At 37.0% G+C, this 17,847-nt stretch overlaps 1 protein-coding gene across 7 annotated transcripts in view; it reads left to right on the top strand.

Annotated features, from left to right (window-relative positions):
* Nucleotides 1-17,847, top strand: part of fry (furry) — a 152,900-nt gene that overhangs the window by 131,290 nt on the left and 3,763 nt on the right. For 4 of the 7 annotated variants that reach the window (XM_053768631.2, XM_053768628.2, XM_053768629.2 and 1 more), the window contains 16 exons: nt 1,650-1,853; nt 3,521-3,718; nt 4,183-4,362; nt 5,533-5,661; nt 6,126-6,260; nt 7,934-8,078; nt 9,613-9,779; nt 10,778-10,852; nt 12,224-12,397; nt 13,770-13,907; nt 14,105-14,270; nt 14,745-14,920; nt 15,488-15,721; nt 15,876-16,019; nt 16,806-16,933; nt 17,312-17,442. In XM_053768631.2, the coding sequence (XP_053624606.1) occupies nt 1,650-1,853; nt 3,521-3,718; nt 4,183-4,362; nt 5,533-5,661; nt 6,126-6,260; nt 7,934-8,078; nt 9,613-9,779; nt 10,778-10,852; nt 12,224-12,397; nt 13,770-13,907; nt 14,105-14,270; nt 14,745-14,920; nt 15,488-15,721; nt 15,876-16,019; nt 16,806-16,933; nt 17,312-17,442 (2,524 nt within the window). Of the gene's footprint in view, nt 1-1,649; nt 1,854-3,520; nt 3,719-4,182; nt 4,363-5,532; nt 5,662-6,125; nt 6,261-7,933; nt 8,079-9,612; nt 9,780-10,777; nt 10,853-11,117; nt 11,172-12,223; nt 12,398-13,769; nt 13,908-14,104; nt 14,271-14,744; nt 14,921-15,487; nt 15,722-15,875; nt 16,020-16,805; nt 16,934-17,311; nt 17,443-17,847 lie in introns of those variants that run through there. The other 3 variants (XM_053768635.2, XM_053768634.2, XM_053768632.1) reach the window with 2 other exon arrangements.

Here is a 17,847-nt window from a genome sequence, read left to right as displayed (position 1 = left end):
CTAGGACGCAGTGCTACAAAGTTGCACCATTTTCTCTGAAAATCAATACCGGTCTTCGTGCCCCCCTGTAAGCGGAAATACATAGCCGATTTAGGTCAGTGCCGATGTAAGCGTACTGACTTAAATCTCGGTGGTACATAGACGTAGCACAGCAGGTCGCTTTCTGTGTGAGTGTGCTCACGGTTCCGGGCGGGGTGGTACACTACATTATTAGGCACGATTGCTGACTTGTAGTTCTGTTTTTTTTTTTGATATTATATATTTGATGATAATTGTCATCAAAAATACTATATAGTATGGACGACCACTATTGAAAATCATGCTTCTTCTTGGCGTGTTGATGTTCTTCTAATTTTTTGACGTGCTTGTTTGCATATAATGTTATTTACCCCATTTGCGCGTCTCTTACGGCACAAAAATTTATGTTGTATGACATATACAAACCTGTGGTTATATTTATACAAAGTTCACCATTATCAAACTTACGAATGTCAGTTACGTAATTAAAAAATAATGCATAATTTGATTTGTGCGGTATAGAACAGATTCTGGGATTGGCCTGATTGTTAGATTCGGCAGATTTTGACAAGAAGAAGTACGGGTATAAATAAAGTGTTCAAAGTGCACCTTCTGTGGAAATTTATTTTTCTATGACGTATCCTGAAAATACATAGACGAATCAGGTTATCCCTACTCCCCCTCTCTAGGTGAGGATTAAAACCAGTTTACATTAGACACATGACGTAGTTTGGAGATGTGTGAGAATGGACCTGCGCAGTGTCAACAGGTCATGCAAATATCTGCATTGCAGTAATTCTAAAAATACTATGTAGGCCGCCCTGCAATGCAGAGGAACTGCGGCATATCAACGGATTATGTAACTGAAAAAAAAAACATTTTTTATACATACATGAAAGTTATATGCAAAATAAAATCCTCTACCTTATGAAATGATGACATATGATATAATTTTCAGAAATTAATATTGAGTAATTTTAGAACAAAGAGTTGCCAGGTGTTACGACACAAAGAACATTAGAAGTTTAGTTAACCTGCTCATATCCAAGTAAAACTTTTACACGTATCTTTGTAGTAAGTACATATGTTATTGTTTTATTAATCAGGCTGAAAATATGTTAGCATATCTTGTTCTTGTTCAATTTACGTGGTCATGATCGCGAACTTAAAATTATTCTTCACTAGCCGTCCGTCTCGGCTTTGGTTTGGTAAAATCTTATTAAATTACACACCAAAACCTTCCGCTAAATCACACTATATGGTGACCTCAAAAAGTCCATCGAGTAGTTTTCTAATTTGTCGCATTGATACAGACAGCGTGTCTGTTTTGTAGTAGTACTTATTATAATAAACAGAAGACCCCCTGCCCCATCAGCGTAAATGCGCTTTATCTAAATATCTATATAAGTCTATATATAAAATAAATTCATTGTATTTATTTGTTCGAGATCCATTTGAATTTTTGTCATCACACACGGTGCGTTATTGAAAAGAGAGGCATGTAATAAAAACCATACATGGTATATATGATACCTAAAATGATCTCTCTTTTATTAGTTGCTAAATAAACCTAAACAATATAGGTATGTGTCATATCAAGATCTGTCTAATTAAGAATTTCATTGGCTCAGGACGACAAGCTGACGATCTTGGCGACTCTATTCTGGGTCGGCGGCGCACTGCTCGAGTCAGATTACGAGCACGAATTCCTGCTAGGGGTTCGTCTGTTGTCGCGTGTGATGGCGCGACTGCCGCTCGACCGACCCGACGCCCGCGACCGCCTCGACCGGACGCAAGCCCACTCCTCGCCGTGCCTACACGCATTGCTGCTCAAGGTATACCATCATCAGGCATTGTTATACCCACTACTAGGCACCGGATGGATGAGGAAGATTTAGGTATGAATGGCAGATAATTCCTTATGGCATTAAATACCCATAATGTTAACTTTTTAAGCTGTGCATTTAAGTAGGGGAGGCCAAATACGTGGGTTCAATGCCAACCAACGAAAAGGTAAACGTCTGATGGAAGAGCGGTCCATTATACTAAAATTCTTTATCATTATGATGTCTCGTGATTCATTGATTTTAATACATAATTACACAAAATTACTAAAAATATCTGTTCTTTTAACGCCATATGGCAATATCGACCGAATAAAAGTTTAGCTGACCCACTGAACCCAAGCTCTAAAATTATCGCCCGCGGACCGATTTTAGTCGAAAATATTTAATGTGGCCTCCGAGCGTATGAAAAGTTTTCCACTCGTTTGAACATTTTCCAAACGTAATTAACATTTATTAGCATGGATATTAATGCATTATTCTTATAGATAAATTATATTGCCATTACTTTTATACGATATAGAAATGTCCTTTTTATTAACACTGGTGGTTTGTAAAAACTTCCGTACAGCAAACAATCATATATACTATGTATTGTAAGAACTAGAGGTATTTGAAAATGCAGCTTCATAATGTTATTTATTTCTGGGCAGCGGGCATCACCATCTGGTGAAACGCTTGCTCGTTTCGTTCTCGATTCCCGCCCTATTCCATAACGGAATTGAGTGCTTGTAACTTTAATATCAACTTCATTTCCGTCGACCACAAACCTACCACCACAAAATTAAACGACGAAGACGTCGTTTAATTTTGTGGTAAGAAGCAATAGCGAAGGATATGGCGTCGACGGGTAAACACTTTGTAGTTAAATGAAACTGTTATTACAAAGACTTTTCACAATCTCATTTTTTTTTCCTATACACCGAGACAAGTACAACATTACAATAACATATTTTGTCTTGTGTCAAGTACGCTCTCAGCTAATCGAATTAAGTATAATTGTGTTCAATATATAGTCTCATTATTTATTCCGAGAATTCGTTATAAAAGAATTCACCTTCAAGACGTAAAATTCTTAGAAAACAAATTTCCAGCTATCAATTAGATCGGATTAATGGAAAAAATGTTATTTGCAATAATAAAATAGCTTTTTCTTAAAATTATCATCATTATGATTTTCAGACGACTCCATAATCCGCTTATTTCGTTTTTCAATATAATATTCCTTCCCTATTTTTGAGAAATGTTATAATCTTATTACCAATTGTTTTATTTTTCTTTTATCCAACAAATAATAATGATAATGTACTTGTTGTATTTGTTATAATTATCGGAACCTCCATAGTCGAGCACAGGTTCTTTTCTTTCTCAAAATAACTTTACTGACGGTCGCCATGTCGACAAAACAAATTACAATAGAAGATGGAAAAAGGAAAATAGAAGCAAAAACTAAAACTGAAATGAAAAACGTATAAGCTTTAGTAAATTCTATTTATGACAGTGAATTTTATTGTCATTATATAAAAAAGGCTTAAACATCAGAAAATCTACTAAAGAGGTTCCAACAATACTCACTGGTACTACTATATCACATCACAGATACGAATGTCTACATTTTACGTAAAAGAAAAATGTATTCACGTGTTTTCTATCTTAAGGGTTGCACTCATCCGAACACGTACGAGCCGGTGGTCGGGGTCCTGGCCGACATGATCCCACTGCTGGAGCTGCCGGTCATCGACCCCACGCAGTCGCTGGCCTTCCCCATGACCGTGGTGGCGCTGTTACCATACATGTTGCTTCACTACGAAGACGCGAATGAGTTGTGTGTGCGCGCTGCGTGCCACATCGCTCAGGTAGGTGCATCTTTAAAAAGTCTATTACTGAACATGTGCCTCTCCCTCAAATTTTCATATAAAGCGATTGAGATATTTTGCCCTAGAAAATATCCTTGAATGATGATTTCTACAATACGAAAAGAAAATAAAAAGAATAAAATGCCAGTAATATTATAATAAATGTGCTCGAATTTTGAATCCATATTTATGAATTTTTTTTTACACACCCTTGTTGCAATTGCAGTAAGTTTTGCCATGTTATTTGCATAAACATGATAGAGATTCTGCATTTTTACCCAGGATCGGCTGCCGACGAAATTACTCTTCAACGCTTTACTGCAAGGACATGATTTTATCGTCGCTCATTGAATGCAATAAGATCTCTATGACTATATAAAAGCTTGTGTTAAAAATATCAGAGCATGTAACTAAGTGCGGTTTTCTGCAAAATTGTCACGATAATAATAATTATTATTATTCAGTTCACAGCAGAGAAGAGCAAGAAGTTGGAGAACCTCGGCACAGTGATGACCCTGTACTCCCGGAGGACATTCAGCAAGGAGAGCTTCCAGTGGACCAAGTGCGTGGTCAAGTACCTCTGGGACACCTACTCGCATCTCTCTTTGCAGATGCTCGCCTTCCTCGTCGAAGTACTCGAAAAGGTATGTGCGGTTTTTTTATTTAAATGTACGTTAAAATTATGTTTTTGTTGCGCACAAAAAGTTTATAATCTTTAAAACTAAGCAACGGATTTTTATGCGCGTTTTTGTAAAAGATTGTGTGGTTCCAGAATGTTTGGATGTATAATTTATTAAGGTTCTACCCGAGTAAAACCGTGCCGGGGCGCTAGTTAAAACTATATTTTTGTCGCCCATCAAAGAACATAAGTATTACGTAAGTATTATGTAGTACCTTTTATCTAAGCAATTCCTTCAATTATTTATTCTTTCATGATTTCATTTATATTTTTTATAACTCGTTTTATATTGACCTGGCTGTAACCAAATCCAAATATAAATCAAAGACCTGGTTCCATTTATTCTATATTCGATGACGCGCTTTTATGTTAAATATTAACGGATGATGCACACAGGATAGGTTACTTACCAATATCTTCCTGACAATAATAAAATCTTGTGGATTTTTTATTTTAAATGAAAATAAATCAATTTTTTACTTGGGCGCTTGCGTATGTCGCGTTTGTCACTGACAATTTAAGACTTGCATGTGTGACAATGCTAGGTTTGACATTTATTTTTTTATTAGCTAAGATTCCTTTGATCCCTTGAAAACTGTCATTCGTGTGATCAATAAAACCATAGACAAAGAAACCTGAAGACATGTCATATCTTTCATTTCGCTCATACAAGAAAGAGAAACGCGTATTGGAACGACGAGATTTTAGAGCAGAGCGCTTTTGTATCACTTGCTGATGTCTTATCTTTTTTTATTATTCCACTTGTTATATTTATTTTTTTACATATTTAAATATTTAAAAAAATACGCACTTATTATTATTTGAATCATTAATATCTTATTATGTGAATACATTTTATTTTATTCTAACATTATAATTGTTAGTAATAATAGCGTAGTCTGTTTTTCTTACAAGTCTTATTAATTAAACAATATTACCATGTTTTTATGATTTTATAATATAAATTAAAATAGAGTTTTAGCGAATTACTCTTAAATCTTTTATACATTTGTTTAATTTTCAACAATAAGTACTGTGAAGATTGTTTACATGTTAGAACTCATAAGAAAAAGCGGACTAAGTGTAATATGTTTCACAAAAAAAATATTGAATTATGAACATGTTTATGTTCCAGGGTTCTGTGAGTCTGCAACTACCCGTGCTGTCGGTGCTCCACTGCATGCTGCACCATGTGGAGCTGAACACTCCCGCCGCGCAGCCGGTTAACACTGACCTGCTGCGGGCAGTCGCCAAATTCATTGACGTGAGTACACAAGAGACTCATGTTTTTGCTACATTAATATTTTCTTTGCTTTATTAAGTGAATGCCAAGAAAGTGAAGATTTGATATAAATGACATAAATACGTTTTATGCTTTTTATAGACAGCCTAGTTTATTTATTATCGCGAGAGACGTATATTACTTCAATGTTGTCTTGTCAGAGCAGCATTAATTCTTAGTGTAAATAACGTAGTATATAGTTCTGTACCATGAAAAATGACATTGACTTGTGCGGAAATTCTAGTGTTGCCAGCTGCGTTGATTATTATTTGATATTCCCTATTGTCGGAGGCGTAGACAAAGATAACTATCGACATCGTCATATCTTTTGTTTCACTCATAAAAATAAGCTAGAAGAAACTAGACAGCTCTAATTTTTTATCATATTAGTATATTTTTACTTGGATTAATGAAGTTTAAAAAATAATGTAAAAAATGGTTTGCAGCAAGACGGCAACAACTACAAGGAGGCTATGAAGATTCTGAAACTCGTGGTGACGCGGTGTTCGACGCTCGTCGTGCCGCCATACTGGGACACCCACGCCTCCTCCATACTCGACACCGAGCTTCATGGGAAAAAGGTACACTCTTTCTCTCTTTCTCATCTGTATTCGTTATGTGACGTTGCTTTTTAAAGCTTGCAGTGAGATGCAGCTAACCAATCACTGTACGCCTTTGTAACATAACGACAACCATACCGCAATATGATTGGTTCGCTGCGTCTTACTTCGAATCGACTCGATAGTGAGAAGTGAAATGCAAACCCGCACTTCGTCTGAGCATTTTTCCGGCTCCTTCCCCCAACACAGAACGTGCAAGCTCAGGGTCCACTTTACTACTTTTTCTCATTCACTTCGTACGATCTTGGCCATGTTTAGATACCAGGTCATTGACGTCTTCAAGCCAACAATTCTTGGATTTTGTTTGCCCTTTGTTGTTCAATATCATTGCTGCCTCTTTTGTCTTATGTAACATTACGAAAAAGATAGTAATAATATTAGACTAAAACTGTGACAAGTGGAATGGCTCCTTTATTTTTGTCGTACGTGGATATGAGCCAAATAATACTGTTTACTTCGCTCGGAGTACATACTCTTTTGCAAAATTAAAAGTAAAAGCTGTCAAAAATGACAGCTCTTAACATTGACAGTTACATACATTCCAACAGATCACTTTAATTAAATTTACTTATGACAGCTAAATAAATTTGAAAGAAAATTGATTTAAGATAGACTTTCATACTCTATGAATGCTTATTAAGTCATCTTTGGCAAAAAGTCGGCTACGCATCAGTGACTCACATCGGGTTGCTGGTGTCATAGACTGCGGTGTTTGCTTACCATTAGACGACCCGCATGCACGTTTGCCTACTATGCTGTGTATATATATATATATATATATATATATATATATATATACATATAATAGCCATGCGAGATGGCATAATGTGGTCCGGGTCTTAAAAGATGAATTATATTTCTTTCTTCTCGAATATCTTTATATCTTTATAATTAAAGATAGCACTGGCGAAATTTTTTTCTCAAGTTGCTTAAAGACATCTGTCATGACTCTATGAACCGCCATCTAATGACAAAACGTAAACACACTTGCAATGTGTGTCTTCTTCTTGGACTTTTTCTTACTTATGTGGGGTCGTCACAATATGTTAATTCCTTAAATTTGCACTGTAATTCGTACATGTTAGGAGTCTTATGCTTAGCTAAATTGTGGCAAAATCAATACAATATGTACATGCGCTTTAAAATCTAGTTGGTAACTATGCAGTTCCCTTAATGACGTCAGCGGAGACCTATTTCCCCGGGTCAGATCAATCAATACAGCCCTTGCAACATTGCTGTATGTGCGCATTTTCCATCCCTTTCTACGCACCTAAAGCGGTTACGCAGACACGCGCACACTACGGAAATGCCTCCTGCCTCCACCACCCTGTTTCATTTTAACACCAAAGCATGGATTTATACTTATATACTAGTGTTCCTGTAAAGAGAAAATGGAATATATTTACTATGGTATGACGCAAAAGGCTTGCAGCATATATTGAATTTTAATCTCTCTTTTCTCGAGCCAATGAATCTTGATGCTTTCTTGTTTCCGGGTAGAAGATATATATCATCTTAATTAACTTATCATTTAAACCTCGCACTCTGTCTACTTACTTAATTTACACTGCAATGTGTGTCGCCAAACGTTTTTCGTAATTATTTGGCTAATTTGAACATAACCCAATGCACAGGAGCTGCCGGGCCGCACTATGGATTTCACGTTCGACCTGTCGCAGACGCCAGTGATTGGACGAAAATACTTGCCTAAAGCTGGCAGCCAACCAGCCACTGGTCCAAGTTCTTTATCAAATGCTTCTTCTACCACTCCAGATAAAGGTATTGCCGCTATTTCTTCTACAGAAAATAGTATAGTATAGTATAGTATTTAGTAGTAGTAATAGTACAGTAAATATAGTTATATATTTAGTGTGCTTAATTAAGTGTTATCATTACGAACTCGATCATAAAAATTCTCTAAGTGAGACGCAACCCACCGCTAGCAGTGTGGCATTTTGACGCGACGATAATGAACAAGTTAGGAAGTAAGTATGGCTGCGAATTCGCTTCGAAGTTTCTACTGTCTGAATACTTGCACTGAACAACTCAGGTTATCTTAAACTAATAACGTACGCTCGAACTTGACGTCAACTTGTCGTCGTTTACATATTTCTCTAGTCCTTCGTAATATATACTCGTGTATAGAAACACAAGTCCAACTTGATAAGCTATTTAACGAATTCAGTTATTGTTATTGATGTCATTGTCGTAAAAAATGTTTGCACATCTTATTAAGCTACCAAATTTTTCTTTAAATATAAAATAGTGATATAAGTTCAATCAGCTTATATAAAGTATATCTAGGATTGAGATCCTGTGAGCAGCGTAACATAGCAACGATCCGACCTCCCCCTTAAACTAGGTCACGCACACACATCAAAAAATACATCCACTCACACATTGCAAAGCCCTCCATGTTCCAGCTATTCCCAGAATCCCAGGTTACTGTAGGTCGAAGGCCCTTTTATAGCAGCTAGATACAAATGGACTCCCAGAACCCCGCAATCTGATTGCGTTAGGGTGCATGATATTCTGGTGGTAGAATCGTGTCAGGCCCTAGATGCGAAGACCCAAGGGTGCTCCATTCCGTGTCGGGGAGTGACGCTGTCAGCACGTCTCTGAACCGATATGAACAGTGTCGTGTTCATTAAAAGTTTGTTCAATTTGCTTTGTTGTGCATAGTGTTTCGTATAGGTTCGTTGGTGACTTAAAATATTGATAAAATTATATATACTAAAAATTTGTTCTAAAAACGTGTAGAGTTTAAAATTTAATTAATTTCTAAGATTTTTTTTTATTAAATATAATAGCGAAAAGTTACATTACAAAAACATATATTTACATCAATTCGCGATAAACCAATTTTTATAATAATTTTAAAATAGTGCTGTTTATTTTCTAAATCAAATCATGAAAATTATTGCATTGTTCTAACTGCTAACAAAGGATCGAGAGAGAACAGATGAAACTTTTTCAATCTGTCCGCCGTATGATTCTAACAAGCGTTTCCACCTCCATCATTACCATTCGCCTAATTTTGTGAAGAAGAAATTGTTTCTTATAACCAAGTATAAATGAAATTAATATTGCCACAGCACAATATATTGCTTTTTTATGAAATCTGGCAATAAACCTGATTATTGCCTCTGTAAAAAAATTTAAGTGTGGTAATGACGGTTTTCGAAACGCGCACGGAATTAATGCAGCAAATGAAATTAAATCAATTTACAATACTTAAATAAGTATTATATAATAATTTAAAGGTAATTAAAATAATTGAAATTAGAAATAAATACACGAATATCCGCGTTAGGGTCCGGCTCATCGACCTCGCAGTCGGGCTCGGTGTCGACAGTGGTGTGCCCGGAGGGCGGCGTCATCGCCAGCCAACCGCAGAGCGCGGCGTCACCGCGTCGCTCGCTGTCGCTGTCGCCCGCTGACGCGCTAGCCGCCGGCTGGAAGCGGCCTTGGATGTCACAGGTAACCCTAGGATCTAACCACATTGTATACCGGCGTTGTATTGATGCCGATGAAACAAAGCAATTATGAAGTTTCGAAGTATGTTGACACAAATCAATGTCAAAACCTGTGTAAAACAACTGAGCGGCAACGGAAAATGACGTAGCAAATGGATCGCAGCCTAATTTATTAGCACAGCCGACCGACCTATTTCCTTGGTTCCTACAGTCGAGTTTCAAACTCTTCCACCCAGGAAGGACCGTGGGAGCTGAGAGATGGGTGATGAGTGGTGCGGCGATGCTCCATTACGCGTTGAGGGCTGTATATCAAGGGCTGTAATACTTAGAAAATAAAATTAATTGATACATATACAATATGACTTCATACGATTCTTTCATATTTTTTTGACAACCCTGACCGCATTGTCAACGCTGGCGGCTGCTTCGCCTTATTGGCGAAGGCTGGCGAAAAATTGTATGTACCTCATCAAACCGTGCTAATAGACTCCTCTCATCTCTCATCCTCGCGTGTGTGTTCAACGGTGTTTTAGACGTCACCTATGACACCGTAGTGCAAGGTTCGCGTAAATTTTACTTTTAATTTTGAAGATTCTTCTGTGACCGCCAACACCAGGTTGTCAGGAATTATATTTATGGGATTACACGAGCAAGGCAAATGCTAGAAGAAAATGGCAGATGGCGTCACTAGCACCTTCAATAAAAATCCTCATATTATCATGGTGTACTAGTCAACATCATCTGTCAGGCTTGAAAGATATGTTAATGTCAAAAGGCTTTTCTTTGGTACATGCAATGAAAGTACTGCTATCTGTCGTGATAACATCGCAGTAATATTCGCTACTCGCCGCTATTATCGCTGAATAGTGTTGGAGTTCAGGTTTTCATTTTAGAATCCAAAATTATCCGAGGTATTCGTGCATATTTTTAACTGTAACTTAAAATATTAGTTCAATACAATAATTACTGCGATCTGTACATATTATTTTCTTTGTTTGTCAGAGTCGTGTCAGGGAATGCTTAGTTAATCTATTGACTACTTGCGGACAGCGAGTAGGACTTCCCAAGAGCCCAAGTGTAAGTAAACTACATGTACCTACTCATTATTTTATATATTTTTTCAAATAATATATATATGCGTCAAACCCTAGCCGAATGATCTAAACACAGACATGATCTAAACAAACATATTAGAGGTAGTTACAATAAGTTGACAACAGATATTGATTTTGGCTGTATAAGATTATACTGCGTCGTGTTTCTACCATTTGGTTATCATATTCAAATTGGGTCAAATTCATTACTGTCAAAATAATTTTTATTATTTCTTCGCTGCGTTTAGGATGATTTAATTACTACTTTGTGTTCGAAGGTAATTTAATTTAAACATACATTAATTACATGTATACTTTCACAATGCTATATTTTATGATCCACGACGGATGACCAATCTTCAAAACCGCATTTTTAAATCAAATGTATTTTATGCGCTTTGTGTAAATTTCGATTATGAAAAAATATTTATAAAGTAATAATTAAATTTCAATATACTAAATATTGAAATTTACTTTTGTAATTTTGTTCTGAAATGAAAATGCGATTTTGTGAAGTCTGAGTGCACAGTAGGACACAGTTGAGTTTCTTTTATTTAAATTAATATAATAAGGAACCTGTTTTAGTTCCGTGGTCCTCTATGCCTATTGGTCAATATCGATGGAACATAAAAAGCCCACAAGCTCAAGACGCATTCTAAAACAGCGGCGGTGTGGAAACTGCAATCATCTTCACATACCTATGCTATTTCTGTTTACTCTGCAACGCTTAACATGCCACAGACCAAATAGGCTTTATCATGCATTTCTTGAATTAGCTAATGAAACATATTGAGTGTTCGGAGTTGCGTGATTTGTTCATTAGCTAATTTATGTGTTCTTTCACGCATTAATATACAATACACTGTTCTATTTAAAAATATCACATTACAGGATTGAACTAAATAAGGAGAAAACATAGAATTTCACAAGAGAAGAGACATTGCATTACAGTCATATTAGCGCTTTAAAGATACCTATATTAAAGTGAAATCTATTATTAGTTCGAGAAAAAATATGATACAAATAGTTATATGCTTGCTTACAAATAACATTTACACATTTTAGAAATTATACAAATTAAAAAGTCTCACTACTGATAGTCATTTATTGGCTTGAATTATTTATGCTTATCATTTACATGTCACAATGTTTTATCATATAAAATACATGTTTACACAGACATGCAGAATATGTGACAATATATATGTACAGTCTAGAGAACATCAGAATTACCCAGATACATTGCAAACTCGCCCTTAATAATAGCGTCGTAAAGATGCATGCAGGGTAGCATGCGATTGGCTGTACATACAAAATGAAGTATGGGAATATGAGCAATGGTTGCGGGTTCCAGGTGATCTTTAGCCAGTCGTCAGAGTTACTGGAGCGTGAGTCATCGATGGCCTCATCCCTGGAAGAAGTCTCAGGGACTCCAGGCAACGAACCTTCAGGCGGAGCGCCTCCCACCGACCACTTCGGAGTCTTCAAAGACTTCGACTTTCTTGAGTACGAGAGCGAGAGCATCGAGGTTTGTATTGATAAGACTTATATCTGCTCTTGTTTTACGGACTATTTTTTTTTTCTACAATAATACAAATAATATTAAAATATTTGTTATATACAATGCTATCACAAACATTTATCTTACATCGGAAAACTGATATGTATCCTAACTTTAAAATACTTTTTCTTACTTTTCTTTTCTGTAATGAACATTTTTTTATCATTATTATTTTTAATATTTACTGTATTCTAATAAAAAATTAGACCTTGTCTTAAAATAATTAAAAATACTTTCATTAAATTATTGTTGACAATAATAGTAAAACAACGGGATTTGTAACTAATAATAATTTTGATAAATAATCAATCTATAATTTGATAGAAATTGATTTGTCAGTGTGTTACCACAATAATATAAATATATAAAATTTTAAAAATAATTAGATAATATTAACGACGGAATTACGAGTAGTCAAGGCGCGACTGATAATATGCAACATCTCATCTAATTGTCTCATTGATAAATAATTTATTCTAATTAATTTATCTCAATTCAATGTAGTATTTTAATCAAGGTTTATATAACATTGCACTTACCATTAAATCTGGGCGATGTCCATGTTATTGATCTGATCAAATTAAAGTGATTGGTGACATCTGTTTGCATCTGCCAGAAACATGTAGTTGTGTAAGTGCAGTTCACGAGTGCACTGTTTGTTGTCCGATGCAACAAACAGATGACGCTTTCTTAATAAATAAAATCGTTTATGTTATGCAAAAGCTGTTTTTCAGGATGGAAAAAGAAATGTTGATAATTTAATCTATAAATTGCCTCTTTAAGCGCAATCGGCGTCTTGGTTGTGAAGTCAATCGACCTCAACATCCCGGCACCAGTTTTAAACCTGACAGCCTTGATTTGATATTTGATACGTAAACAGGGAGTTCCGACAACATCAATTTATATATATCATCAATTTTCTTGGGTTGACATTTCAATCGATCTCTTCAAGTTTCTGATTGCATATACTCAAAATGCCATTCGGCGCATAACTAGAAAAGGATGCAGATATTTAAAAAGTATGAAGGACTTCCGTACTTACTTCCTTTTCTAATAGCTGTCCTTCTAGTCAACTGAACGTTTCATTTGACATATCCCAAATGCTGGATGTGACTTTATAATTTACTAGATGTTGCCCGGGCTTCGCTCCCATGGGAATTTTGAGGTAAAATATAGCCTTTAGCAATCTTAGATGTACCTTTCAAATGGTGAAAAAAATTATTAAAATTGGTTCGATAGTTTCGGAGATTACCCGCCTCAAACAAATTCACAAACGCTTACTTTTTTAAATTAATAGTTTAGATATATTTTTATAGTATGAATAAATGTATCTATCTAGGGAGAGAGCTCCGACAACTTCAACTGGGGCGTGCGCCGACGCCCCCTGAGCGAAGAGCGCGACGACATTGGGCCGCCCGAGCGCAGCCCCCCGCCGCAAGTGCCCCGGGCCCCGGACACACCGCATCCGCTCAAGATGGTAAATATAAAAAACAAATACATACATTTTGACATGTGACAAAATGTAGTAATTATTTGTTTTGTCTCTGTAGAAAACTTACTGCTATCATAATAAACTGAAATAAAGTAATTAAAACATACATTGAATGTGGGATTTTTTCAAATTATTTCAACTTAGGTTCGTTAAAAAAAATTACATTACACGTTTCGTTTCAGTACCGCGTTTCATGGCAGACGCACGACGACTCATCTGACGACGAGGCCGGATGGGACGAGGGAACGAGCAGCGGGCGCGGGGAGGGAGACGCCATGATGACCAATGAGCTGGTGCTGCGCCCACGCACGCACTCCTTCTCTAGTGCTTCTAGTGGAGAACCAGATGGTATTTATGCAATCCAATTTCTTTTTAAACATCAAATATCTCAATAACTACATTCGTTTGTTCTACGAGTTCTGATAATCCGTTAAACTTAACTTTCATAAAAAGTAATAACATCAGTATGTATGACGTAAGTTATATGACTCATGCCCATGTTCTGAGATTTTTGCGGCAGTTTATCTATAAATAAAATATAAATATATATATATATATTAGGACAAATCACACAGTGCCGTTAAAATCTTAGAAACCGAGTATCAGTCATATATAAATCTATGGTATAATTTATCAAACAAATTTCTCACAACCACGTTCTAACACTCTAAATTGGTTAATGCTGGCTCCACATTATCGCGAAAAATTTCGCCGAACTTTGACGGATTCGGCATATGTACTTTGCTGGTTTTTCTTTGCGGTATATAAGCACTCATTCAAAATATGCAATGTTCATGCATTCACGACGGCGTTCGACGATAGTGTGGAGCCGGAATAACGTGCGGTGCGTGGCAGGCGACCGCGGCGACGTGACGCCCGTGCCGGGCGCTGCCCCACCGCTGCGCGACGCGTGGCGCGCGTCCGTGGCCGGGTTGTTGCGTTACGGCGCCGCCACGCCGCCCATCATCCTCGTACATCGTATGCACACTGTGCTCAAGGTAGGAATTCTTTTCTTGCCAATAAACCCGACATTCATCCATATGTGAACAATTTTTTTTATATACCTGATGTACATTTTGTTGTAATGCTGTTACTCGAAAACTATTCAGATCGAAAATAAAACATTAAAAAATGGCGTAAAGTATATTATTTACAGAACCATGTTACATGGGTATATATTATATATACCCATGGAACGTCACAAATATTTTTTGTTGTTATAAGATAAAATGTCTTGTACATCAGATTACATAGAGATAATTACACCAGAATGCTGAACAAATTTTATGTAAATATTGTAAAATTTGATTCAATGACGTCAGCAATGTACGTTGTACTTTTTCTTTTGTTTTGACATTTATGAAAAACAATATACATACTGCTAAAATATTATGTAACACCAACATTTTTCTGGTCTACAGAGAAAGAAAATTATCACTTCAAGTGTAATTTTAAGTAATTTTTTTTCAGGTACGCTCGGAGTTTTTTAATTTATGGGCCTTTAATGATACAGAACCTAAGAGGAGGTTTAGCACTTAATATATATACATTTTTTTTTTCCATAGGAAGTGACATCCAAAACCGTCGCTCTTTGCGCCGAAGGGGCGAACTCAGCGGTGGGAGGGGCGTTGGAACTGGCCGCAGTTCTCGACCGTCTGAGCAGCGATGAGCCGCCGCTGTTGTGGGTGGGGGCGTCCGTGGCTGATTGCGTCCGCGTGCGCGACGCTGTTAGATACGCCGCTCTTGAGATCAACGAGCATTTGGAGACATATTTCGATAGGAGGGAACACGCTTTGGAGGTCGGTCTGCTGGTTTTATGCAAAACATATATACTGATTTGGAAATAATAATATCATATATAATAAAAACGACGAAACTTTGTAATTTCTTTTTCACCAAAACAAAATAAAAATATAATTTTAATTATAAATGAACGTTGCACTGGCCTGACAGACCATGGAGTGGCGCGCCAGTGCGGAGGCGCGGGGGGATGATACCGCTCGCTGCCTCTACAAGCTGATATTCCAACTGCTGCTGCTGTTGGAGACCAACAACAAGATGGTGGTCGCTGTGTACCACGCTGCCCTCGATAACAGGGTAACTTTATTTATACAAAAAGCTGAGATTCTAATTGGCGTGTTATTAACTACTAACACTGGTGTCAAGATTTATATTATTATATTAAGAGTGAAAAGAAACACTCAAGAAAATATATGTGGTCGTCCAAATCAAAAGGGACCTTATGGCGGCTGGAACTTAGGTCTTTATTGCCGTTGTTCGAATACAAAACAACGGCCATAATAGAGTAAGTGCCGGGCGCTAAAAGGGACCTTCCCTTTTGATTTGGATGGCCACTTATGAATATGAAGCATAATATACTTTACGAAGGTAATTTTCAGCGTGTTGATAATGTTTTCCATGGGTTCTTTTGGAAATAAATCTACGCGGGTGGAAATAAATCGAACCGGGCTTATTTTATTCTGAAATTCCCACGAAAGATGGCTACTGAACGCAAATGAAATAAAACTTACACAAAATAATATGTAGAACTGTACATTTTCATATATTCTTTGTTGTGTAATTTTGGCTATTAGACTGGGTAAGACATTCAATGCATGAAGGTATTTAAACCAAACGCGACCACTTAAAAGTTTAATATTTGAACTCATTAAATTATGTTACAAATTTTAAATCATAAAACAAATCATTATCGTTAAAGACAATCGTTGTCGCACGAGTTCCGTACAACATTTTATTTTTGACATTAGTAAGAGTTATTTATTTAGTTGGAAAATAATGGACCCTGGGCTCCGACGGGCAATTAAGCAACCGATAAAACGCTCAAATGAGAGATAGCATGTAGTATAATAATGTGTAATTCAGGGCAAGGAGATGAGCACCACAGTGTGCAGTGTGCGGAACGCTCTGGCCATGAGCACGTACGAACCATTGGAGGGATCGCCGATGATGTGCGACGACGCGCGCATTCTGCAGCTCATGCAACGACAAAGGTAAACATTCAACGTCGTAGTAAAATACTGTTTATTTTCGGCTTTCTTAAAGCGAAATATATAGACAATACTGTCTGTCTATAAGGAGTAGAATATAAATGAAGGCGCTGTGTACAATGATGTGTAAAAATGAAATTCTTTATTATATCGTTTTTTATTCTTTTGGAGAGGGACTACATGTATATATGTCAATGTAAAACGACAAAATATATGTGAAACATAAGTTTGTAATTGTATATTTTGTCGTGTACTATCACAGCCGAATTTATGAATATTTCTATAGTAGTAGCGTCATAACTTGGAATACAACTGGGAACGCGAAAATATATGAGAGAGAAATAGTGCTTTTTGTCGTGTCACGAGGTAATGATGTGACAGATGGGGCGCGGCGCTGGCGTTGGCGCGCGAACGCAACGCTGAGCGCATTCTGGAGCGCGGGGAGCTGCCTGAAGATGACATCACCAGCCTGCTGCACATCTACTGCAAGGGCCTGGCCCAGGCGAACCCGGGTGAGTGCACTAGACATAGACCGATCGACCTATTATTTCCACCGCCAAATAACAATTCGTTGTTATGCCCTCCGTTGTAGCCTCTCCTATGAGGAAAGACAGAAGAGAAAGGGTTAAAGGGAGAAAGGGAAAGATGTTAAATATTTACTTTTGGACCGTGCGAAGTGGTGACGAAAAGTCAGAAAACGATCACTGGACTCCGACGCCGAAGGGCTGAGGTAGAAACAGGGAAAACTATCAGAAAGAACAACGTACTGAACCAACCTCTTAAGTGAAATAAGGTCCATAATTACATTCAGTTTACACAGCTATGAAAAGCCATGCGCACACTAAGTAAACTCATTGCCAGGGACATAGTACGTTACTACTCTCTACTGCCGGAAGTAATAAGTATACTTCGTGCGG

The sequence above is a fragment of the Plodia interpunctella genome, chromosome Z, assembly GCF_027563975.2.
Source record: "Plodia interpunctella isolate USDA-ARS_2022_Savannah chromosome Z, ilPloInte3.2, whole genome shotgun sequence".
NCBI lineage: Eukaryota > Metazoa > Arthropoda > Insecta > Lepidoptera > Pyralidae > Plodia > Plodia interpunctella.
The sequence above is the reverse complement of the archived record's forward strand: the minus strand, read 5'-3'. Positions and strand labels throughout refer to the sequence as shown.